Consider the following 27,584-nt stretch of genomic DNA (forward strand, 5'->3'; position numbering starts at 1 on the left):
GATTTATCAAGTTCAATCAATGTCTCCCCCAATTTTTTTCTTTAATTTGACAATTTGATGCTGAAATTTATATAGAAAAGTCAAGTATCAGCCATTGAAGAAGTAGGTTGAATGATGTGCTCTTCCAGATGTTAAGGCTTATCATAGAAAGGTAGTAATTTATAAATTGTGCTATTGGTAGAGATAGTCAAGTAAAACAATGGATAGAAAAGAGAACCCAGAAACAAACTCTTCATATATGTAAATCTATATAGGACAGAGCATGCACTGCAGATCACTGGGAAGATACATCAGGAAAATTGGTTATCCACATGGAAAAAATAGATACGGATTCCTATATCACACTAAGAAACAACTGCATTCCGGGTAGATTAAAATCTTACATGGGAAAGTCAAAACTTTAAAACTTCTGATAGAAAATATAGGAGAAATATCTTTATGACAGAGTAAGGAAGGATTTCTTAAGATACAAAAGTGCTAATTTACAATGGAAAAAACTGATACATTTTACTACGTTAAACTTGAGAACCTCTGTTTCTCAAAAGATACCACACAATGATTACAAAGACAGCCATAACTGACAGAAAATGTTAAAAACAGACTTAAATCAACAAAGGGGTTGTATGCAGACTACATAAAAAACATATATGAATCAAAAAGGAAAAGAAACCAATAGAAAACAGTGCTAAACAAGCCTTTCACAAGAAAGGAAACACAAAGGACCAATAAATACATAAAAAGATGGCCAACTTCGGCAACCAAGGGAATACAAATTATATACCATTTTCACACCATGCACAAACACAGTGTGGCAATGCAAGTGCAGGTGAGAATGTGGAGCATCAGTCACTGCCATAACCTCACTGGGGGGAGGATCAATTGTACCATCACTGTGGAAAAGAACTTGGCATTACCTCAAAAAACTGAACACATATATACCTTACCTTTATCAGGGATATAACCTAGAGACAGTATTGCACATATGAACCAGGAGCTGTGTTAAAAAATGTTCCCCACTGTATTATTCGGAATCACCAAAAACTAGTAACAGTCCCCAAATCTACCACTATAAGAATGCTCATTTGTTGTATATTAATACACGGGAATATTACACAGCAATGAAAGTACATGGACCACATTTTGCATTCATCTCTATTGTTAAATGCCAGAAACAATGTAGATTAGGGGGGAAACAAAGTCAAAGAAGACCAAAGGAAAGCAGAAACAGGCAAAATCAAACAATATATTCTCTTACATATTTGTTACAACATAAATAAAATTCAGGATAGTGGTTTCCTCTTGGCAGGAGTGGGCTGAGTAGAGAATGTGATGAGAGAGGGTACCTCAGGACCAGAAAAAGTATTGGTAATTTTCTATTCTTAAGGTGAGTGGTGGGTTCATTCCCATTCATTTTATTACTCCTTCATTGATCTGTATATATACCTTATATACACTGCATTAAATGCACACTATATCACAAAAAAGGAACTTGGCAGGTCTCTGGCCCTCATGTCCAGTTTCTGTACAAAGTGCCATTCAAAGAATGTTACAGTCAAAACAGACTCAAATGAAAGTTTTAAGAATGGAATTTAAAACACATGGCAAATTATTAAATGACTTGTAATTCCATTCACAGAATCTGCCCTCTCCTGCTGGCAACTCAAAGACTGAGATCAACATTCAGAGTATTTATAGTTGGACTGAGGAAGCAAGCAAGAAAGTTAAGGCCTTTAACCATACCAGTTTTCCTCCTTCATAAATAATTTCACATTGTCCTTAACTCTATCGAAATCTAGGATTGTCCCACAGTGGTCGGGAGACTCTTAGTCCCTGGAAAATGCTGAAACGGAGCCCAAAGGTCTCCACAGCCTGCCACTGTATGTTCTTGACCCAGCGGACACTTCTCTGGGAGAAGTTCCCACCAGGAATCATCAACCTTATCCATATTTTTATCAGCCACTGTGTGCTCAGTGTTGCTCTTTCCACAAAACCTCTAGAAAGCAAGTCACAGCAGGATCCCTGGTAAGCTTTCTAATAACCCCTCCAGCTATTTTATGGAATTCATTTGTCAAGAGATAAAAAGGTGTCACACTAGATGGTATGACCAACCTGTTCCTACCATACCCTGAGAGCAGACATAGTCCAAGGCTCATCACTGCCTGCTGGCAGGGTCTCAGCTTCACTATCCAAGGGGACCTGGCAAATACCCCAATGAGAAGGTTAATTCTTGAGTCATTCACATTTTAGTATAAGCAGCCTGCCTGTTTTGTTTCTTTAAAGCTTCTAATGCTATTTCCTGATTTTTGGCAACTGGGATTTGGGAGACAAACCTTGCTTCCCCTTTCTGGAGTTTACAGATATTACAGCATTTCAAGATTGGGCTTACAGCTAATACAACCTTTCAAAATTAAAGAGATCGATTCCTTTCCCAATTTCCCAAATAACCTTAATTTGATCAACTGTTGTTCTCTGCATCTTCTCCAGCTTCTTTTCTTTCCTCATCAATACAATAAAGGCCAGAAGAACTCCATGCTACACTTTGCTGATCTGAGTGATGGGACAGAGCTCACACTTATACCTTGTGGCCTGTGAAGAGATGTCCCTTAGGTCAAGTGAAGTCTGGGTGAGTCCCCAGTTTGCAAAAGTGGCTGGGGATGGGAGAGTACTAGTGTGGCTATTTGGTTACTAGACAGATATTTTGTGTGTCCTCTTCCTAAGGAGAGTGACAGCCTTTCATTAAACGGGCTCCAAACTCAAGCTGGATCAGTGTCTGAGCTGAGTAAAGACTGTGGTACTTGGTGTTTTGGGGATGCCAAGGCAGTGAAAGAGAGTTATGCTGGCCTTGGAAGGGCTGATAATCAAGAAGACAAACTAACAAAAGCTTTCTCAGGGAATCTGAGCAAGTAAAAGAAACAAGTGGTTTTAAAATATCAGAGTTACTAGAGAAAGTCATCGATTTTCCTTTCTATTTCATAAGTGCCAATGCATCTACACAGGATAGTAAAAAAAAAAGATACAAATGGAGTTAAATATCACTTCTGCAATCTTGTGTTTAAAATGTAAACATGGATATATAGTACTGCTATACAGCACCTCTGCCCTCACTCCTGAATGCTAAATTAGATTCGACCTTCTATAAATTAGTTTTGCCAACAGCAGTAGCTTCCTTTCAGACTGACCTACTTGTAACTTTGATTCTGGAAGCTCCACATTTAAAAATGTGTTGCCAGCTCTTCTCAACCACTCCTCCTTCTGAGGTAAAGGCTGAGGATCTGATCATGGAAAATCCTACTGAGCTGACCTGAGAACGTGGGCAAGAATTTAATGCCTTAGAGAGTCGGGCATCAGACTCTTAGCTGCAGATACAGTTAATAGGATGCCAGGATCCATTTAGCACAAACAACCTCAGAGAGCTCTAAAGAAAATGTGGTAAGGAAGGCAGATACTGACTCTTATCAGGAAATAGCTAAGAATCAGAAAGTAGAAAGAGAGACTGTTATTCTTTAATATCACGCTCATGAATAATTCTTGGAAATCTCAAAAGAATATTGTTAAAGATCTGTTTCTGGGAAGGTGCAAGGATGCTTTGAAACAATATATAGGTTGATGTGAATTTTATACTTTGCCTCCCAAATAAAATAAGGTGTAAGTAATCTATTTCCATGCTGACCAAGAAGCCCCCCAAAATGAAGAAACGCTGGACTCACATTGGTGACATATTCGATATCCTTCCAAAGGATGCACTCTCTGGGGAAGTCAGCCAAGTCTAAGAAGTGGTCCACCACCACTTGGCCAATGAGGTCATGGCGAGAGAACCTGTCGAAGTCGTATACAGAGAAGTGAAGCTTCCGCCCTGCAAGGTCATTGTACGGAACTGGGAATAAAAACACTTCATCAAACACAGGGTTCAGGGTCTTTCTGTGAACTTTAGTCTGGTGTTTAGTTTTCCGATCGGGGAGCAAATAGATTTTGACATATGGATCTGAAGTCCCAGAAAAGTCTTTTGCAGGCAAATTGACAGCTTTGTGAATCTTCACCATGAGCTGCTCTAAGTCGCAATCATACTTTAAGATGAAGTTCAGCTTTCCACAGGCTTTGCTGTTACTCCTTCTCCCATCATCATTATCCACTGACCTCTGCTTATATAACTCTGGTTTAATTCGACCAATTCCAGTCAACTGTTCCTGTTTTTGAAGCTGCTGGATATTGAAGTCTGGGTTTGACAGGTTGAGTTGTCTTCGGATTGAATTATGCCTTGAGTGAAGAGCAAGAGAAAACAAAGTTATAACCTATATAGGTCTTTCAAAAACTAGTGACTTAGTGACTGTGATGTAGGTAAACTGTTATGCTCCCTTATAAGCTTAAATTTGTGGGCTTTTTTTTTTTGGGCCTAAATTCAAACTGCTCATCAATGTGAGTAAGCTGCTCCCTAAGGCTTGAGGCTCAAAATTGAGGCTCGGTATCAGGAAATAAACTTACTAACATGTGACCTTGGAGCTTTAAAGGTTTAATGCACTTTCTGAATTGTCTTATATGTCATTAAAAAGCACATTTGGTTGGTGGAATGGAAAGAGATGCACAAAGTAGTTTAAATATAAAATTATTTACCTTTATATATAATATCATCCTGAAGTTGATATAACTAGCTAAGTGTCTTAAGAATGAATGTTTCTCTGAATTACATGGGATTTCCTGTGCAGTTTTATAAAGATGAAAATTCTTACTGTTGAAATCCAACCATCATTTCATTGCAAGAACACAGTTTTTGTTCAGGTGAGAATGTATGCAATTGGGGTGCATCTGGTTGTAGTGGACTGTGTCGGCTGTAACATGTAGAAGTGACAGCTCTGTGACTGTGCTTTGGTTTAGCACAAGGGTGATTAGTGATCAGGAGGGAAGGTATTTCAGGATGAAGGGAAATGTTCAGCATGACAAAATCTGTGAAGACAATGGAGAATAATTTAAAACGTGTTGTTGGGTCTGTTAATCCCATTTTTACCTCTCTATTTCATAAAGAAAAAAATATACCCAAATTCAGATGTCTGGTCTACCTCCCCAACTAAATCCCTCAAAAACAGTCCAGCTGTTCCCTTTCACCTTCTGGTGGAGAGCCTTTTTTTTTTTTTTTTTTAAATTACAGAAGTTGTGGGTTTATAGAATAGTCCTGCATAATATACAGGATTCCCATACACCTCTCTACCACCAACATTTGCATTGGTGAGGAAAATTTGTTACAACTGATGACAGCATTTTTTTAAATTCTACTGTTTTTTTAAACAGTAATTTATATTTGTTACAATTGATGAAAGATTATTAAAGTAGTACTATTAACTACTGTCCATAGTTTATGTAGGGTTTTCCTCCCATATTTCCAGTTGATTACTATTATTTTTTTTTCATACATGTCCTTAGAGAGGCTATTTTAATTAAGGTTATTGAATGACTGCAGACAATACAATGCAATGACTCTGAACTCTGAGCTAAAAACAAACAAAAATGATCCTAAAGACAACTTTGTATGTAAAGACTCTTTCTCTCAACTTGTGAGGACCCACATGGATAAGGTAATTTTAAAAGAGAATTTCAGGAAGACTTCTAACCCAAACCAATAAACTTTATATAGCCCAAAGAGTAGACTTAATTAGCAAATATTTAATTTGCAAATATCAGTCTCCAACCTTTTCTTACTGAATCCCTATATGCTTTATACTAGCTCACCTTTAGTTTTTGTGCACTTAGAGTTTATTTCAGAAATAAAGCCCTCCCTCCCGATCACTAACAACTCAGGTGGTACAACAGAAGCCCAATCTCACAGCTGGCACTGGTACCTGTCACAGCTAACACAGTCCACTGCACTCAGACCTACCTCAGTCACATACATTCTCACACAAGCAAAAACTGTGCAGTCTGAAGGTTGCTGCATGATTTGTGGTGGAAGGTGATAAGTAAGGGAAGGCAGGAGATGCTGCTTAAGCACCTAAAACTGGGTCTCTATGCTATGACAACCAGATCAGTGCCTTGTCCAGAAGCTGAAGTGACAGAATAGAGCTTTACTCAGCAGGGGCTCTGTGGACAGCAAGGACCGGCAGGTAGCAGCAGTATCCAGCCCTATCCAGAGGCCATGAGGGCTGGTACTAGCTCAGTCTTCCTCTACTGTTGCTTTTCCTCTCCAGGCTGGATTCAAAAAAGGGCCATACTCTGGTCCTGGTCCACCAAGTTATGGGCCCTTCTGGGTGCTTAGTGGTCCTGTTTCAATAAATAAAAGTGCACCCTGACACCTGCTGGACCAGGGTCTGTGTGGAGCATGGATGCTGGGTCTACACTCAGCCCCATTCCCTGCTATGGTGCTGGGGTTCTCTGCTTTCCTCCAAGGGTAGTCACTGAGCAGACTCTCTCAGCACCACAATTTACCTGTTTTCTAAGTACTGGCTTTAGATTCTTAACAGCAGCATTCTGTCTTAGCTTTTGTCTATAGAACTAAACTTGCCCATGTAATTTTAAATTATTATTTAATATACATGGATTTGGCTGCTTCGCAATGGGGCATATTCTGTTTTACATGCACATTTTTCTAAGACATGAAATCTGAAGAGAAACATATTCCTACTTGCTCTCCTCTTCCTAACCACAATGGTCTGCAGTGGGTAGAGGGGCTGAGATTTATACTTCAGGGTCCCAAAGGAGATCCCATTCCCTCAGAGCCAAACTGCACAGGAAGCTCCCATTCAAAATTCCATTTTAGCCCAAAGATTATTTTTCATAAATCAAGTACAGATATGAATATCTACCCAAACGTTGGACATGGTTAGTCTAACTCCCAACACCTTCCTCCCCATTCAGAATCACACTTGAAGTTGGGAAAACACAGTTGAATCTATCTGTAAGGTAGTGGCTTAAAGTAGGTAGCAAAGACTATACCAGGGCAAGACAGTTTCTCACTCCCTGGGGCTCCCTTTCAATTGTTTTTAATTTCCTTTCAGGAGAGAGTTAGCGAATATTGGAGTTGGGGGTTAGAGTAGAGAATTTAAGTATAGTCAGAGGAACTGGGTAACTCATAACCTCCTTGCATAACCTCTGAAGCTCTCAGGGCTGAGAAAAGAGAAAGTGGAGCATGGATGCTTCTCCAGGGACATGAAGGAGAAGATAAGAGGAGGAAGTGGAAAATCAATATTCCATAGCTCTTAAAAGCTACCTGAACAGAGGCGGGAAGAAAAAGCAAGTCAAAAGGAAGAAGGAGAGAGATATGGAGCAGAATGTTCTAACCTAGGCCTCCCACCCCTAGGTGGAGGGGGTTCTAAATGGCCACGTGAGGTGGTCCTTGAGTGCAGTAACCAGAGGTTCCTCAGGGCCTAGTATTTTACTGCCACTGAGCGGGTGTGGCAAGGAGGGATCCGTGTCTGAGGCAGACTCTTGTGAGTAGGTCTGGGGAGTCCTGTATTTGGTGCTCCCAGGACTTGATGTGCACATGAATGGACAGAGAGGAGGTGCACCCCCAGGACTGCGGGTGAGGAGGAAAGCCAGGAGATGGGTGCCGCTTATAAACGAGTCACTACAGCTGTCTCAGAGAATCCGGCCACAGGGCTTAGACCTCTGAGCTTCCTCTACTTCCGATTCCCCTCTCTGTACTGGCAGAGGTTATTACCAGTCATGGAAGAGATAGGAAGAGAACTTAAAAACTGGACTTGACTGCCCCAGACCTGAGTTGGAATACTGGTGGCTGAACCTGGAGAAAGTCTGAGCTTGAAGACGGCTAATGAAATTTGTTAAAGCAGATTTTCCATAAGAACACTTTCATGCCTGAAGGGATCTGAACCCTGTGCTGAGTTTCAGCTGTGAATTAGGAGAGGCAGGTAGCCAGAGGCAAAGGGTTTTTCCTCCTCTCCTTTCCTCAGATTTGAATGAGCAAGAACCAGGTCCCAGAACTTAGAATTTCCAAACAAAGTCTCTATCCGTGAGTCATACCCCAAAAGGCTGACTCCTTCCAGTGGATCTAGCAAGGCATCAAGTGGAGCGGAAGGCAAGGAGAGGCAAAGCCTAGTCACTGTTTCAAGAAAAAGGTGGCTAAGGGGGTGATGAGATAGTCACGTGGTAACCGTAAAGCAGGGCAGAGGAGGAGAAGTACTAACCCGAGGTTAGAGAGCCCAGTTACGAAGCAGAGACAGAGAGAAAGGCTTCTGGCTGGGGAAATTTTCATGGGGGAAAAGGTTCTTGGGCTGGGTCTACCTACTTAACTTTGTCTCATCCTAAACAGCCTCTAAGCTGATGCTGTAGACTTTAATAGGGAAATGGAATTTTCATCTGGGAACTCAGCTCTCCAGCAGGGTAGGATCTTCAGCTATTCTGCCCCAGCAGTTTTCTTGAGTCCCTACAGACACCCACAGTATCTTCCATTTAAGGCTCTGTAGAAAAGCCAGCGCTCAGAATCTTCAGCAGCCTTTCTATCTCGGAGTTTTCTGTGCAACCAGGAACAAGCATATGATCTACCATCCCTCCCCTCAGGGACCCCATCTCAGAGGTGAAATCTGGCCTATCCCTTCCCTGGTTCTGGGAAACCAGTATTAACAAGGCTTCGTTTGGGGTCCAAGGAGAGGAAAAAGGGAAGCAAATTATGATTTCAGAACCATCATTGGTTTCTTCCCTGGGTTCAAGTCAAGACAGAGAAGTATGGCAACAGTGGAAACAGGACCTTGTTATCCTTCTTGTAAAACCCCTGGTGATGGAGAGAAGAGATTTGGGCCAGCCTGAACCACAGGCAGACACAGAAAAAAGGGAAGACTTGGACAGGGACAGGCCCAGTTAACTGACTACAAGGTCAGGAGGAAGTGGGAATCAGAGGCTTTCTTGGCTTGAGCTTTAGGGGCTTCTACAGCGAGTGAGATAATGGAGATGTAGGCATCAGGCTTTGGTGTCGGTGGTGTGTGGTGAAGTGAAGATGGATACACTGAAGCGTGGCCTGACTCCTCCTGCTGCTTCCTAAGTTAAATAGGTTAGAAACCTTTGTGTTACCTTCAAAACCCTTATCCTCTGGAACCAAGATGACCCTATGTCCATCATCACTTTCTCACTCATGCCTCTTTCCATCCCCATTGCTTTCATTCAAGTTCTGGCTCTCATTATTACAAGTCTGAACAGTTTTGTCCCATGCATCTTATAAACTTTGGCCAGATCAACCTTCTAAAGACTAACTGGAACAACTCAATATGTATAACTGGCGCTCTTCATGTATATTTCCCCAACTACACTGTGGGCCTTTTGAGGGTAGGGTTACACATTATTTCTCCCTTTATTATCAGCACCTGATATAGAAGAACTTGGAACATAGAAAATGCTTAAATACACTTGTCTAGAGTAAATATATCAATGTCATGGACATAAGTCTTCCTGATAATTAAATATAAGAAGGGAAAATATGCATTTAGGCCAGGTTTTAGGGTCTCCTGGAAGTTGAGAGAGGTCTAGGCAACTTCCATTTTTGAAACTGTCAGTTTATTAAAATCTGAAGAAATAACTAAAAGAGTGATTCAAAAATTGTTTTACTAAGGCTCTCAACACACACACATTATATATATATATATATATATATACAGCTTAATATAACTGTGATACTCACAGGGTAATTACAAGATTTACTTCTAGTGTACTACTAGAGCAGTGACCAGTAAGGGGACCCAAATTCAAAGTGTAATGATTGTTTTCTTATTTCAATCTTGTCAGCTAATTCTGTGACTCTATGGATTGCTTAATTCAGAAATAAGGTCAAAAGTCTGTAAGGCTCTTAATGAAAGTGAAGCCTGGGACAAATGGACTTCCTCCAGCTTCACACAATTATGGGGCCAGCTCAGTTTATTCTTCTGGCCTGTTTCCATTCTTGTCAGCAGAACAGATTAAAGTGGCCTGATATTGACCAGTTTATTCACTCATTCATTCATGGAAAAAGTCTGCTATGTGCCAGGGGATGAACCAGGGGCAGGATCCAGTGAGAAACAAAACCGATGTGGTCTCTGACCTCTTAGAGCTTATGATCTAGAAGGGGGTTTAGGCAATAAACAAACTCGTAATCGTTTACTTAGAAGTAGAGTTCAGTCTTGTGAGGGAGTACAAACAAGGCAGCATGAGAGAGAATTCAAAGTGTGAGGGGGTGGAGGAAAGAATGCATCCTTCAGATCGGGTGGTCAGAAAGACCTTCCTGAGGAGGTGACACTTTAGCTGAGACATTAAGGCTGTGAAGGAACAAGACATGGCAAAGATAAAGGAAAAGCATTCCTGTCTGAGGGAACAGTATGTGTGAAAAGGAGGAAAGGGCTTGACATACTGAAGGAAATAAAGGAAAAGTCAGCATGGCTGGAGTTTAATGAACTTTTTCAGGTAAAGCCTCCTACTGAGTCCATGTGAACAGTATCCTCTCGGGTTGTGCAACACGGTGGCCCTAGCCAGGAGGTGAGGCTGATCAAAGAATACGGCAAGATCGTGCAGGGCCTTAACATGCCTGATAAGGAGTTTGTGTATGACAATTATAATTTTTATAAAAGCCAAAATGTTACATAGGAAGATTGAGAAGGATTAAAAAAAACTGCTGAACTTTCATCTTGGCACATGAATCAGGGAACAGATTAGATGACTTGCAAATTCCTTCTATTTGGGGGACCTAGGGATTCTCAATATACTTGGAGTAGAGATCTTCAAAATGCTTGGGTATTGAAAATTTTTGATAAAAATATTCACATTCCAAGGATATGAGGTCATCATACAAAAGAGATTTCATCCAAATAAAAAAAGAATCAACAGGAATTTTGCAAGATTCTACTATTAATTGAGCTAACTAGAAACATAGTGCTAATGTACTTAATCTTGGAAGAACAATGGAAAAGTCATCCTGACCAAAAACATTCTTAGAAGATAAAACAAAGCTCCTCTTTAGGACATTCCATTAAGGCACTGGTGTGAGCCTCATATATCTAAGCTGAAAAGGCCAGGTGAGGCTGAGATTTTGAATGCAAATTCTGTTACAGAAGTTATGTCAACTGCAATGACAGGTGAGGATGCTCTTTAATATGAGTCTGGTCTTATGCGCACTGGGCCATATAGGTCTCCTGGGGACCCTGGGACAAGAGATAAGCACTGTGGAATGGAAACAGTAAGCCACACTGGATATTGACAGAAAGAAAGAAAATGAGAGCAGTGAAAAGGTAAGAACATAATGAGATAGAAGAGAGAAGAAATAATGACTAGAAGAACAGACTGTCTAGCATTCTCTCAGCAAAGTCTACTTTGCAGTGAAGAATTAACTTTACCCAAAAAGAAATCTGGCTTTTGCCCTCAGGTACTAGGAGGTAATCTCTAGGCCCTCCGAATGTCATGCCTGATGGGGGTGTCTCTGTTTGCTGACAGACCTTGGATACTGGACAGTCTAACAGTGTGATTTATTATGAGAGCTTTGGGTCATGCTGTGCCACTTCTTCCCCTGGAAGGGCTGGAAACTAAAGGCCAGCCATGTGGGATAAGTTCTACCTCCAGAAGGACTGGGGACGAAAGCTCAGCCACGTGGCTGGTACGTGATCAAGCCTCAATAAAAGCTCTGGACACCGGCTTGGGATGGCAGGAGAGTAATGCTGCTCACGACTCCCGGGGAGAGGGCAGTAGATGGTCCCTGCTTGGTACTTCCCTGGACTCTGCCCCAGGCTTTTCTTCCCTTGGCTGATTTTAATCTGTATCCTTCCCCTGTAATAACCATAACCATGAGTATAACAACTTCAGTGAGTTCTGAGTCCTTCTAGAAAATTATAGAATGTGAGGGTGGTTTAGGGAATCTTCTGAACTTGGCAATTGGTGTCAGAAGTGAAGGTGATTCTGTGGAGACTGTTCTCAAGTACCTCCCTTCCCCACAAATGTGGTATAAAAAACATAACTTTAAAAAGAATGTTAAAAATGTTTTGGAGCAAAGGAAATTTCTTTCATTTTCCCATTAATTTTTTTTATAATGTAACACAATCCCTAAAGAATTAGAAGATAAGTACATTACTACTATTTTTATACTGAGACCATGAGACATGAGATATGTATTTCCAGATAGAACCTATAAAATTAAGTCAGTAGTAACTTAGGTATGAATGTTTTAAACGCATAACAATGCAAATTAATGGTCAATATTAGGTCAAATGCCACTAGAAAGAGTTTAGTTTTCCTATGGTAGTTTGTATATTACTACACTTGAGTGTGGGCATCAGAAAAGATAATTTAATTGCATGCCTCCAAAACTAAAATAAATATGGATGTAAAATGCATTTTACAGTGATAATTCCTTTACTCTCCTTATTTATTTTTGTGCCTTCTACCAATTTTCCACAAATCAGTGTTGAAGATATCTATAAATTATATATTTGAAACACAGAGTAAAATATTTATATATTTTTCTAGTTTAGATATTGGGTAATGATAGTATTGCTATCAATTCATTAGAAGTATGGCAGAATCCTTACATAAACAATCTAATAAAGCACAGTATTATCACCCAACATTGGCAGAACCCAGATCAGAAAAATTACATGCACAGTAGAACTGAATAGGAATCAATTTCAATGTAGACTCCATCTGAAAGGCTCTGGTTATTGAAATAATGAAAGGTTTTTATCATGAGTCTGCTTACATGAACTCCATGGCAGCATCAAACAGAGCTCTTGTTATTTTTAAGTCTTAAATTTGAAGAGAAATCTTGGTGATAAAATCTAAGGATTTCTTTTAAATCAAATGGCAAACAACCATCCATTTTTTCCTCACAGAGGAATATTTTACTTCTAGCTCTTTGATTCAGAATTGGAAACGATACAAAAATAGGTTTCTGAAAAAATTAAATTATAAACTGTCTGTCATATCCCATCCCACTTAATGTGAATGAGCAGAGCCTCCAGGATAAACTTGACTAACATAAAAAGGGTAAAATCTTATTTCTGTTTCTAGAGAACAAATAAAAAAGATTTTTAAAAAATACCCTCAAATTCTACTCATACTTTCCAAATAACACCACATGCCATTCCTCTGGCTTTTGCTTAAGCAAATATTTTCATTTTTAAAAAGCGGCTTCTTGAGTCTCTTTTCCTGAAATTTCCTATTGAAAATAGGTTTTTACATCCAGTGATTTGAAACTGGTTATTCCGCCTCAAACCTGACTTTGTGCAGCATCTGGGCCTTGGAAGAGGCCTGTCTCAGTCATAACGATAATGATAAGAGCAATACAAAAACAGAATGGCAGCTCACATTTTGGAACACTTGCTATGTGCAGTCCTGTGCGAAAAGAATGACACATGTTATCCTTTCATTTCTAAAATCACCTTTTTAGTCAATACCATTACTATTCCTCTCTTTCAGAAGAGGAAATGGAAACATATGGATATTAAGTGAGATTGCTCCTCCCATGTCCCAAGCTAAGGAGAGCCAAGTTCATCTGACCCCTGAGCCCATGCTTTTAACCAGTATGCTACATTATCTCTCTACTGCTTAAGACCACAAGGGATCCAGCAATGGGGAGGAGAGCAAGACCCTAAGTCTGGGTCTTCTGTAGGCCTCGCAAAGGCCAAAGATAGACAAGAACCTCCAGCCACACTGTGGAGTCTGAAGAGAGCCTGTGGGTGACAGCTAGGCTAGGTCAGAGGCACAGTGAACAAATTCCATAGTACCAGGAGGAAAGCACGGAATAGTGGGTAAAGGTTCAGTTCTAGTGTCAGGTGAACCAGGTTTCAAATCTCGACCTGCGCACTTATTAGCATATGACTTTGTTACTTACTCTTGACATAAGTTCCTTCTCCTGTAAAATGAAAATAATAATAGAATCCATCTCACTCAAAGTTGTGAACATAAGTAAATAATGCATATGAAGTTCTCAGTGGAATACTTGACACCAGGTAAGTGTTAATAATGTTAACCATTATTATTGTGGACTAGGTAGAGACTAAACAGAGCTCCAGGAGGCACTGAGTTTTCTCATACCCATGTTTCTGACACCTAGACAGACAGCTAGAAGGTTACAGGCTCCTTGGCTAATAACCAAAGCCACTGCTGCCAAGGGAGGGGAAGGGGGCATCCCTGAGCTGCACTGAGAAAGGAAGATGGCATTACTGACCGAGCTGACGAGGTTGGCTCTGTGACTTGGCGCTGTACACGGACGCCATGGGCACAGTTCTCCTGGACCCCCACCTGGGTGGAGAGGGGGATGTCAGGGGAGGTGTGGCTGATCTTCATGGAGGAGTCCGGGCAGGGGGTGGGAGGGTCTAGGAAGTCCTCACTGTTCTCCTGCTCATTGGTCTCTGTGTCCGTGTAGTTAAGAGGCTCCTGGTTGTTGTCTTTGCTACCAGAGAGCAGGCCTCGTTCTCGCCAGGGAACCCAGCAGAGTTTCCAAGACACGAAGAGAGACACACCGAAGAGAGCGAGACCACAGGCAGTGACCACAAGAGTCAGCAGGCTCACTGAGATATCTGTAAAGAAGCAAAGATCAAAGGTCAGAGTGATTGCTCCTTCCATGTCCACCCACGGCATGGTGTGAGCAGCACAACGCTCTCATCCATCCATCCCTCAGGAGAGACTGGAGAAGGCCAGGTTGGAAGATGCTCCAGGTCACTGCTCCAGAACGGTGACAACAAGGATTCAGACACAGATCAGGTGACCAGTGAGCAAAAGCACAGGGGAGGTAAAACACAGACCATGTTTAAATACAGTAAGCAGCCTGCCATAGCAAGAGACAGGGTATACTCAGGGGGGCTAAGTGTGCTCTGCAAATAAAATCCTTTCCTACAGACAATACAAATCATTGATGTTATGTGGGCAAGGCAGTTCAACAGTCATAAAAATTACCCTGTCATCTCACAGACCTGTATAAACCTAATTTCAGAATTAAGTAATGACTTTTAAAAACACAAAGAAATTAGTGCTTTCTTTTCTTTTCTTGCTATTACCTTTTAAGGGTCTAAGCAAAATGAAGCTCAAGTTCTCAAGATGTTGCAGCCTTAACAATATCACCAAAGGTGGTCAGGTCCCCGGGTCTCAAGGCGGCTGTCATAGCTTGGGTTTCCCCAGTAGCAGAGCCTGAGACAAGTATTCAAGGATAAGAGTTAAAATGAGAGGTAAAGGAAACACTGGTAGGGAAGTGGCAAAGGGAGCCAGAGAAGGCAGCCAGTAACGGGTTACCACAGTTACCACAGTGAGGGACTGGAGATTACACCTGCTGGGGACGTCCCATACACCTCAAAATTATCTCACACAGGGGCAAGGGACCTGGGCTATTTATACAACTCGCTTCAGTCTTGATTTGAGGGCAGCTCTCGGGGGGCATTAAATCCCTGGCACTTCCAACCTACAGCATGAGTGGGCAAAGTGGGCTTCAGTGGCCAGGAAAAGCTCACATTCAAAGACAGGTGCTATCAGTTGGAAATTAGCAAACATGCCTGTGGTGTTAAGGTTGAGGAGATATGGATGGGTAATGATGGAATCTGTTACATGTACCTTGGCCTCATGGCCTCAGCCTGGACCCCTAGCAGTGCAGCTTTCAGTGACTTTGCTCCTAATTTCAGAACAGGAACCCCCTCCAGGCATCCCCCCATCCTTCAATAGAGCCAGGATGCTGAGGCATCAACCTGAACTCATTCCTGCCATCCTTGTGGCTGTGAACTCCTTACTTTAAAGGCCAGCTCTACCTGCATTTACTGTGTTGTACTACACTAATGAGCCCCAAGAATTCTCCAGGGTTTTGCCTTCACCATCCATTGTTAATACGTGTGCTACTTCAACTAAAGTTTTCTGAATGCCTACTACATGTCAGGTACAACACCAGGGAACATCAGAGACACATTCCATATCTTCATAGGACTCAGCCAACTACCCACCAGTGGTACCAACAATCTGTCATGCACAGAAATTTGTATTCTCACTGAGGCATGCATTTGAACCCCTCCTGCAAGTCACTTACCTACTGAGTCAAGCTGACCACCTACCACCATATGCTTTTCAACATGAATCTGAAGGTACCTGATCATTCTTAAGAAATAATAAACAGTTTCTTCATAGAAAAGTTGCTCATGAAAGAAAGCCCATGCTGGTGATGGATCTAATGTAACTCTTCTACCCCTCCCAATCAATCTTTGCCCAATATTATATCTGTTTGAAAACACTGGGGTTCCAGTTTCAGTACCGATAACTGAGCTCAAAACTTTGCCATTTTTTCTCTCCCAAGATTCCACTGAGAATTGGATACGTAAACTACACAGCAATGGAAAACAAGGATGTGTATCACTAATCTATCAGTGAATCAATAACTTTGAGGAATGTCTAGAATTGTGTTAAAGGAAATGTCAAACAGTGCTAAACACAACACAGGTTAATGAAAGGACACTGACGGAGATAAAAACCAGACACAGGACATGCTTTAGGGTGGCAGGGCAAGATGGCAGCATACAGAGGTATGGAATTTAGTTAGTCCTCTGAAACAATGAGCATATAAACAGGAACAACTAGTAAATAGTCTGGAACAACTGTTGGGGGACATTTGTGACCAGACAAACAATGTACACCAGTCTGGAATGGGTGGAATGGCTGAGATCACAAAATAAGTACTGTAAGTAAAACTCCCAAATGGTGAAGCTGGGGCCCCTCCCCCACTGGCATGGCAGGCTGAGCTGGAAGACTTCCCTGAGGGAAGAAGCAGCAGCTTACTAGGAGGAAGGGAAGGCAGCTCAACCAAACTCCAATTGCAGTTTTAATTAATGAACTTGGACTACTGAATACGAGCTATGAGCACAGATAAACCCGGAGCAAACAGGAGGGTTCCTACTGGCAGAGAGGAGGTGGGGCTGATGGAAAAAAAATACATAAATAAATAAAAACACAGACTTTTGAAATTGTCTGAGCTCAGAATACTGGAAAAGGGCTGTGTCCCAAGAAAAGGGGCACACAGACCTGTGCACCAACTCTGGTTCTTGACTGGTAACTGGGGGGTTGGGTCTTGGCTCTGAGAAGGGGATTTCTTTTTTTCCTTTTTGTTTTTCTTTCAGTCTAAGTAGTTTACTAGAGAAAGCCTCAGGCATTTTCAATTGTTAGTGCTGACCTTGGCAATGGAGGAGTTAAGATAGACAGTCAAAGGAAGAAATCAAGTGCAGGAGATAAATCCGTAAGGGTTATCTTCCCTAAAAAAAGGTGTAGGTGGGTCCCAGTTCAAGTGGCTGCCCTCCCTCAGAGAACTCAGACCCTAGGGCCTGGGGGAAAAAGAAAAAAAGAATCAGCTTAAGCTTGGCTTCTGACACTCTTAGCCCCTGGCAGGGACAGGGTCTACTGATAATTAAAGGCAATGCACCTCTTTATGCTGGTAGGGAGCCGCGGGCTGACAAGCACCACCTGCAGGGCAGGATGAGAAAAGCACAGCATCTAGAGACCTCACAGCAAAGTCTGACAACTTTCTAGGTCCTATCCTCAGGGAAACCTAACACTGATTACACCCTGTTTCTGAGACCTGGGCCCATCTGGTTGGGGAAAATCTGATTGGGTAATCAAGGAAACCAGATGCCTAGACAACAGAAAATTACAAATTACACTAGAGAAAATGAAGATATGGCCCAGTCAAAGGAATAAACTTACACTTCAAGTGAGATACAGGTTTTGAAACAACTAAAGAAAGACCTTCAAACAAATATGCTAAATTCATTCAAAAATCAAATCAATGGGTTGAGGAAGATATGGCAAAAGAGATGAAACATATAAAGAAGACATTGGGAGAACACAAGAAAGAACTTGAAAGTTTGCAAAAACAATTGGCAGAACTTATGGGAATGAAAGGCAAAACAGAAGAGATGAAAGACACAATGGAGACAAACACCAGCAGATTTGAAGAGAGAGAAGAAAGGATTCAGAAACTAGAGGACAGATCATCTGAAATCCTACACAAAAAAAGAACAGATAGGGAAAAGAATGGAAAAATATTAGCCTGGTCTCAGGGAACTGAATGACATCATGAAACCCAAGAATATATATCATGGGTTTCCAGAAGGAGAAGAGAAAGGAAAGGGGGCAGAAAGAATAATGGAGAAAATAATCACTGAAAATTTCCCATCTCTTATGAAAGACATAAAATTGCAGATCCAAGAAGCTCAGCATACCCCAAACAGAATAGATCCAAACAGAACTACTCCAAGACACACAATAACCAGATTATCGAATGTCAAAGCCAAAGAGAGAATTCTGAAAGAAGCAAGAGGAAAGCAATCCATTACACATGAAGGAAGCTCGATAAGACTATGTGTGGATTTCTCAGTAGAAACCATGGAGGTGAGAAGGCAGTGGCATGATATATTTAAGATACTGAAAGAGAAAAACTGCCAACCAAGAATTATATATCTGGCAAAACTGTCCTTCAAAAAGGAGGGAGAGTTGAAAATATTTTCAGACAAACAAACACTGAGAGAGTTTGTGAACAACAGACCTGCTCAACAAGAAATACTAAAGGGAACACTACAGGCAGATAGGAAAAAACAGGAACAAGAGGTCTGGAGAAGAGTGTAGAAATGAAGACTATTAGTAAGAGTAAAAAGAGAGAGAGAGAAAATAAACATAAGATATGACACATAAAATCCAAAAGACAAAATAGTAGACAGTAGACATTACACTGAGTGAAATTAGCCAGAAACAAAAGGACGGATACTCTATGGACTCACTAATATGGACTAAAATTGATGAGCAAAATTTGAGAGCTAAAGTTGAGAACACAGGTTGTCGGAGAGAGAAAGAAGTTATAAAATGGGCATTTGATGCTGAAGGAGTACATAAGATTCAAGACGATTGATTGTATAGATCCAGAAATGGATAGCATAATACTGTGTGATGGTAGCACAATATTTTATGTACTCTGAACAAAGTTGAGTGTATGGCTGAAAGTGGAAGGCAAGGGGCATGTATGACACCAGAAGGAAAGTTAGAAGATAAAGACTTCCATAACTTTAGAAGTCTGTATAACTTAGCGAAACCTAGAGTGGCCAATGATGGTGATTAAATGTGCAAATATAGAATGTTTTTAAAAGAGGGAGAAAAAATGAATGTTAACATTGCAAGGTGTTGAAAATTGGATGGTACAGGGAAAAAAAAATCAATACAAACTAGAGTCTATAGTTAATGGTAACACTGTAAGATGCTTCTATTAATTGTAACAAAGGCAATATGCCAAAGCTAAATGGTTATAAAATTGGGATATAAGGGAGTGATATGGGATTCTTGATGGTGGTGTGCTATATGACCTTTTCATTTTATTTTATTTTACTTTTGTTTTTCTTCTATCTTTCACAGTTTTATTCTTTATTGTTTCTCTCCTTTTCCTCTTTCTTTGCAGAAGAAATGGAAATGTCCTCATATAGACTGTGGTGGTGAATGCATAATGAGGTGATTATACAGGGAATCACTGATTGTTTACTTAGAATAGATTGTATGGTGTGTGAATAAAACTGTTTAAAAAATAAACAGAGGGATATAATGCTGGAGAAAACATGGCAAGAAGGATGCATCTATTCACTGTTGGTAGGAAGTAGAATGGGGCAGCCCATCTGGAGGGCAGTGTGGTGGATCCACAGGAAGCTAATTATGGGGTTGTCATATGGTCCTGCAACCCCGTTACTGGGTATACAATTGGAAGAACTGAGAGCAGGTACATGAATGGACATTGCACACTGGTGTTTATGGTGGCAGTATTCATGATTCACAATGGGTGGAGGGGACCTAAGGGTACATCAACTGATAAACGGAATGGTGAACTGTGATGCATACATACAATTGAACACTGAGCAGCAGCAAGAAGAAAAGAAGTTGTGAAGTATGCAACTAGGTGAATGGATCTTGAGGACACTATGTTGAGTGAAATAAGCCAGAATCAGAAAGATAAACATTATAATGCCTCACTAATATGGACTAACTATAATGTGCAAACTCTGAGAATTGAATCTGAGAGCACAGTTATCTGGGGAAGGCTTATGGTAAAGGTTCCTAGATTGTAACCTCTTAACAGCAGTCACATCTATCCGTGAGTTGTAACAGTTGTTTCGGTATACTCTGGTTGGTCCCTGGAACTTCAGGTATCTGTGTGACACCTGAGATTCAGAGCCAGAGTTTTGTAGCTACAAACATCAGTATTACCTCATATAGCAAATGTTAAAGAAGCTGAAAAAGAGATCAGAATTTGATTAGCGATATGAACAAAATGGACTTGGTTAGGACTAAGGTAAACCAGACTAAACCAGACTAAAAGGATGATATTCACTATGTCTTAAAATGCTGACTTCTGTGTGAGACCAAAGGAAGAGACGTGTATTTGGTGGAAAATGTACATTTTCTGTAGCATGCTATACAATGTAACTTGTATGGTCAGTTTACTCAAACACCATAATTAATGGAACCTTGATGAGGGGGTGAGATCTGGTTGGTTTGTACAGGTTAGCATGAAACCCCAATACATCCCAGAGTAATTTGGGCACAGAATAAAAAGTATTTCCGATGCTCCCTTGAGGGACTGGGGAAAAATTGGAAATATTAAACTTTCCCATCTGGGGAATTCCTGATATTCTCGCAAGCACTGGGGATGACCATTGTAGTAGGCCAAGTCCTAGATCTTGGGGCTTGCCCTTATGAAGCATGTTACTGCAAAGGAAAGGCTAAGCCTACTTATAATTGTGCCTAAGAGTCACCCCCAGAAAACCCCTTTTGTTGCTCAGATGTGTCCTGTCTCTCTAAGCCAACTCTGCAGGTACACTCACGCCTTCCCCCCAACATGGGACATAACTCCCAGGGGTATAAATCTCCCTGGCAACGTAGGACATGACTCCTGGGGATGAGCCTGGACCTGGCATCATGGGATTGAGAAAGCCTTCTTGACCAAAAGAGAGAAGAGAAACGAAACAAAATAAAGTTTCAGTGGCTGAGAAATTTGAAATGGAGTCAAGAGGTCATTCTGGAGGTTATTCTTATGTATTATACAGATATCTCTTTTTAGTTTTTAGTGAATTAGAATAGGTAAAAGAAAATTCCTGAAACTGTTGAACTGCAATCCTGTATCCTTGATTATTGAAAATGATCATATAACTATATGGCTTATACGAGATGACTGTGTGATTGCGAGAACCTTGTGGCTCACACTCCCTTCATTCAGTGTATGGACAGATGAGTAGATAAAAGGGGGACAAAAAGTAAATGAATAATGGGGGGAGTATGAGATGTTTTGGGTGTTCTTTTTTACTTTTATTTTTCTTATTATTTTTATTCTTATTTCTTGGAGTAATGAAAATGTTCAAAAAATTGATTGTGGTGATGAATGCACAACTATATGATGATACTGGGAACAACTGATTGTATACTTTGGATTATTTTATGGTACATGAATATATCTCAATAAAAATTGCATTCAAAACATGCGCACACACACACACACACAGAGCACGTGCTGGGATTAGTGGTAGAGGGTAGAGTCAGTGGAGAAAAAGAAAAGGCACTAGAAACCACACTTGTGCCCCAACATGAGGTAGGGGAGAGCAGCGTTTGACCCCTGGTCTCACTTGATTCTGACAGTTCACACTGCAGAGTCGAAAATTTGTTTGCACAGACTTTTATGACATGTGGTGCCCCTGGGGTTGCAGGGGGAGACCCCATCCCAGTTAATCAGGCTGCTACAACAAATGTCAAACTCCACTGTATCCATCAAAATCTAAAAACAAAACAAAACAAAACAAAACAAAGAATGTTCCACACAGCAGCAAAATCCCTTGATATATTCTGTAATCTAGATTACCTTCAATCAAAACTCCCTCCCTACATCTTCCTAGTAGCTACAGTACTGTCCTGACACAGAAACTGCCAGGAGACCACCAGCAAAAGCAGTAGGTTTTAGGAGGATGTTGTGCTAACTGAATTATTGTTTACCAAGTTATCACTCTCCCCTCCACAGCGCCCCCTTCTGAGGGAGGAGTAAACTTCCCTGATGTTGGTGTTGGCCATGTGACTTGTTCTAGCAAATGAAATATGAGTGGGTGTGGCCCACACTGCCTCTTCCAGAGGCCTCTTGGGCCCCCACCACAGCCATGACAAGCAGAGGTCTCAGATAAGGGCTGATCTTTCAGCCTGGCAGCCTTAATGAGAAGACTTGTGGAGAAGACCCAGAGTCCAGAATGAGGCACCAACTTAAATGTGACCCATGGCCTGGGGCAGAGCTGCAGCTGATGCACAGACCTGTGAGCAAACACTAAATACTTGATGTTTTAAGCTACTAAAATTTTGAAGATATTTGTTACCACGACAAAAGGTAACTAATACAGGTGACCATGTAATTTACTGACCAAAACTGGGATGCTTTTAAGAGTGAAAGGGGATGACATTAATTACTCATGGGGATAAGAGACTTAACTAAGGATTTTCCAGGGTAACTAGGACATTTGGTCATCCCTGCCTTAAGAATCTCATCCGAGCCCTGAATTCATCGGCTTGGTACGTGACCTCTCAGGATTTACTTGGGATAGAAAACATACTAAATGAATTGAAGCCAGAGGTCACTTTTAGCAGTAATCATAGGGCAGCCAACCCAACTCAAGAAGACCTCCAGCTTATTAGTTGACTTCCAGCTCATGCACTCAAAAAACAGCTCACTCACAAATGCAATCATGGGGCATCCATGAGAATAGGGATCTTGTCTGTCTACCTCAACACTGAATCCCAAGCATCTAAAAGAGCATCTGGCATGTAGCCAGCCTTAACAGATGTTTGATAAAGCCCACCTGAAGAGCCTTGTAGACACACGCTCTGTTTGGGGAGGTCCAGGACCTTGAATTATGTTTGCATAGGTTGTGGCCTGTAAACTCTAGAGTGTGCATGTCACACTCCTAGTCATCATAGATTTGAGCTTATAGTTATTATGAAAAATTTCTGGCAAATAGCAAGAGTGGCTTTTTCTTGTTCACACAAAGATGCCATGTGGGCCAGGAAATGCCAACAGCGGGAAACCAACTGGTGACCTACACAATCATGGAAGCCACGAAGAGTAATCACTTGGACTTCTGTTTACAAATAGCTCAGGATGCCCTCTAGACATCTCTTTTTTTTCCACAGGAAAGCACTAGAAAACTACCTTGGAGTCTCTAAGGCTATGCTACCCACCTCAGGCCCATGACCTCAGAAAGGGGAGAGGGAAACTCAGCCTAGAATCACAAAATAGCTTTATTTAGAAAGAAAAATTATTTCTTACAGTAGGAGTAGATATATGGTGTTCCAGTTTGCTAATGCTGCCAGAATGCAAAACACCAGAGATGGATTGGCTTTTATAAAAGGGGGTTTATTTGGTTACACAGTTACAGTCTTAAGGCAATAAAGTGTCCGAGGTAACACATCAGCAATCGGGTACCTTCAATGGAGGATGGCCAATGGTGTCCGGAAAACCTCTGTTAGCTGGGAAGGCACATAGCTGGCGTCTACTCCAAAGTTCTGGTTTCAAAATGGCTTTCTCCCAGGATGTTCCTTTCTAGGCTGCAGTTCCTCAAAAATGTCACTCTTAGTTGTCTTGGGGTGTTTGTCCTCGCTTAGATTCTCTGGAGCGAGACTCTGCTCTCAACGGCTGTCTTCAAACCGTCTCTCACCTGCAGCTACTCTCTTAGCTTCTGTGCATTCTTCAAAGTGTCCCTCTTGGCTGTAGCAAGCTCACTCCTTCTGTCTGAGCTTATATAGTGCTCCAGTAAACTACTCAAGGCCCATGCTGAATGGGCGGGGCCACACCTCCATGGAAATCATCCAATGAAAGATCTAGCCCTCAACTGAGTGATCACATCTCCACGGAAACATCCAATCAAAAATCTCCAACCCAAACAACACCAATAAGTTTCCTGCCCACACAAGACTGAATCAAAGATAATGGTGTTTTGGGGGACATAATACAAATAAACCAGCACATATGGCCATTATAAAAATTGGAAACAGTGACATCAAAAATAATTGTGTGAGATACTTGTTTATAAGAACTATAACAGGAATTGGTGCTTTTGCCCAAGGGTCAAGGGAATCACCAGATGGAAGGAAGCAAATGGAAAACAAATTCTGATCCAGAATGCTGGAGGAATTGCTGCTTTGGGGGTGACTGTGCACTACGCAGAGCACAGTAGAGGGCATCTTCCTGGGGAATATGCAGAGTGGAAAGCGTGCAATCAGACCTGACCTTCAGAATTATCTTCCACCGGCTATTACCCCTACCCATAGGACATGATGTACTTCAGCAACATCCCTGGACACCAGTACACCTCACTGTTACACACTGTACCCAGGACACATCCCAGAAGGACTCCTATTATTCTAGGGGATCCACAGAAGCCTAAAAGGAGAGGACTTGTTTTGGAATGGCAACATTACTTGCCACTGAGTGAATAACTTGCACATCCATATGTGACATATGGACTGAGGAACAGTAGTTGTCCCCCAAATCGTGAAGGGCTAGGAAGAGCACATGAACTGATAACAAAAGATTAGTCATGAGATAAATAGGGCAAAGCTGCTCAAAAGAGGCTAACTAAGCTGAGCAATCAGAATAAATGGCTCTGACATAAAACAATAGAAGTAAATTAATTTGTATACTCAGTGAGATTTTAAAGAGTGAGGAGTATGGTTACAGTGGTAATAAAAAAGACACCCTTCAGATCCCATCTGATCTAAGGGAAGGGGATTGTGGCCCTAGAATTTCACAGCCAGCCACATTACCACAGAGGAAAGAGAAAAGCATTTCAGCAGTCAATAACTCAGAAAATACAACATTGAGATACCCTTTCCTACATAAAATCCATTAAGGAAATTCTCCAAACAAACAAACAGAAAATTATGTCAGAATAGAGAACCAAAGAAGGAAAGAGCAGAGTATATGAGATAGTGATAAGCAAATGAGAGTAAAAAGTGTATTAAATCTAAATAACTGCTAGTTATGAAAAAATGTAGTATAGCTGTTAAGAAAAAAGTTCTTAAAAGAGAAAAGGAGTTAAGTATAGATACATTTAAATTCCAATAATTTCAGCAAAACATGAGAGGTGGAGGTAAACAAGAAAGTAAAAACAAATTAAATGTCCCAAATTGTTAGTAGGGGAGATAACAGATACTTTAACTTGATGTTGATAAGAAGATACAAGTGCAGATATGTTTATAAAATATTCAAGGGGGACACTGATTCAAAATGGCAAACTTGCATACATATTTATCTCCTCTCCCTCCTGAGACTCCTATTAAAGTTAGAGCAAAAAATTTAAAAGTATAAACCCACAATCATACAAAGAACAGCAAGGGATCATCAGCAAATGAGATTTTAAAGCAAATTTTCTTGAAGACATTATGTGGATGGAAACGTGGTACAGGATGCCACAGGCCAAGAAAAACAACAAAATATATATGCAAAGGGCACTGCATATGGGCCCACCCAATTTCCTGAACTCCAGAGAGGCTCCGGACTCTGACATTCCTGCTATGATGGTGGGTAAGAGTGAGATGTGGATAGATAGATAGATAGATAGATAGATAGATAGATAGATAGATAGACAGATAGTATAACAAGATAAATAAACTTTGTGAGGAAATCAGGGCCAAAGGCCAAAGAGAAATAAAAGTAAAGTGAAGACAAAGTGAGGGGTAAGATACATACTCCAAATATAAGGTTTTGTAAAGTTGTTAGAGGTGGCTACAGAATTGGCTCCAAGCATCCAAAAGTATGAATGAAACATAATCAGTTACATGATTCAGCATTTAAAACAGTACACTTTAAGAAACTTGTTTATCAGAAAAAAAAAAAAAAGGAAAATTTCAACTGGAAATGCGATGCTATTAGAGATTATGGTTAATTACTTTCAGGTATGATAATTGTATTTTGGTTATGTTTTATAGCTACCTATGGAAATATTCAAAGGTTATGTCAGAAGACTGACCATGAGTTGATAATTGTTGAAACTGGGTGATGAGCATGTGATTTATTTTATTAGTCTCTCTACTTTTGAATAGTTTGAAAATTTCCTAATGAAAAGTTAAAACCAATCAACCAACAAACAAAAACACCATGTTTGGGGAGGGGTAAAATGTTGAATTCTGGCTTCAACCTTAACACATTCTTATTTAATAGGTCTTGTATGCTGTTCCAGAATCTACATTTTAAAAAGCATCTCAGGTCTCAGATGAATCTGATGTAGATGGTCTATAGTTAACACTGAGTAATCCTAACCAAAGAGATTAAATTATATATATATATATATATATATATATATATATAGTGGTTCAGAGAACAAAATGCTTTTCATGATCCTAAGACAATTGTGTCTTGGGAGGTCTAATAAAGATAACATGGGGAAATATAGTTAGAAAATCAGGCAGTAGAGACTATGAGGATATAATGTGGTGCCTTCTGGGTAAAGCAGTAATGTAACCAGTAGAGAAGACAGGCAGGACCTGGATGAGGCACTAGGTGTTTTGGGAACCAAACTGATGAGTTAACAGTGGATTAGAAGAAATCTTAGGGCTCATCCTGTACCCTAATGTTGGAATTCCCTCGTCAACATCCCTTCCATGTGGCCATGAGGCCTTCACTTGAATACTTTATTTTCTAGTTTTTAAACTTTATACAATGAACATATATTTACTTTTGCAATTTACAAATATAATATACTAATAAAAAGAAAGCTGAATTAGTTAAAAAATTTTAGCAGTCTGGAGTCATCCAGTGAAAGGAAACTTGGCTTCAAAACACAACCCCATAGTCCAGAGGGCATCTTCCAAACATCTTGGATAAGAAGCATGTAATAGATTTTAGGCTAAAATTAGATGTTTTGGTGTATAAATGATTGAACTTAAGTGGTCTGGGAAGTGCAATCTTGCAGAACCCTTGTTCTTGAATTACACTGTAGGTACCATAGCACCGTAGTTACAAACACAGGTTCTAGAATCACATAGTCAAGTTCTGCAACTTGACATTAGTAGTATAACCTTAGGTAAGTTTCTCTGTATCTTGTTTTTTCATAGTAAAATTGGGATTATAATAGTATCTACCTCTTGGGGTTGAAGTGAGTGCTTAGAAAGGTGCTGTCACTTAATGTTTTTGTTTTTGAATGAGGAATCTGAGGATCCAGCTACTCCATGCTAAGATTTATTCTTGCTGCCAAGAAGTGATCACTTCGGTTACTAGATAGTGAGGCCAAGGTCCTGTAGCTTTGTAAAATGGGCTGGCAACAAGCAAATATTGAATGCTCAATAAGTGTATATTGAACTGAATTACTGAGGACAAGAGAAAGCGCTCCTATTGAACATCTGACATTTGCTAAGCACTACACTAGGGGTATAAAATATAATCCCTGCCCTCAAGGAATTACTGATCAAGAAAATTTCAAGTGTTATTCACAATTTGCAGTGTACTACTGGAGAACAGATGTGGGGGAGGGGGTTATATAACCCAATCAAAGGGTTCATAGAACGCCTCCCAGAGAAAAAGTGCCAGGGATTTAACACTCCCTGAGATCTGCCCTCAAATTAATGACTGAAGGGAGTTGATGTATAAATACCCCAGGTCGCTTGCCCCTTGG

At 40.6% G+C, this 27,584-nt stretch overlaps 1 protein-coding gene across 2 annotated transcripts in view; it reads right to left on the reverse strand.

The window, feature by feature from the left end:
* SYT9 (synaptotagmin 9) overlaps positions 1-27,584 on the reverse strand; it is a 236,401-nt gene that overhangs the window by 159,143 nt on the left and 49,674 nt on the right. For both annotated transcript variants that reach the window (XR_005217357.1, XM_037838817.1), the window contains exons 2-3: positions 14,114-14,465; positions 3,708-4,254 (exon numbers count right to left, since the gene is read on the reverse strand). Coding sequence is in view for 1 of the 2 variants with exons in the window: in XM_037838817.1 (XP_037694745.1) it covers positions 3,708-4,254; positions 14,114-14,465 (899 nt within the window). In the remaining variant the exon portion in view is untranslated. The remainder of the gene's footprint in view (positions 1-3,707; positions 4,255-14,113; positions 14,466-27,584) is intronic.

Source organism: Choloepus didactylus, chromosome 6 (genome assembly GCF_015220235.1).
Source record: "Choloepus didactylus isolate mChoDid1 chromosome 6, mChoDid1.pri, whole genome shotgun sequence".
In the NCBI taxonomy this organism is placed as follows: Eukaryota; Metazoa; Chordata; class Mammalia; order Pilosa; family Megalonychidae; genus Choloepus; species Choloepus didactylus.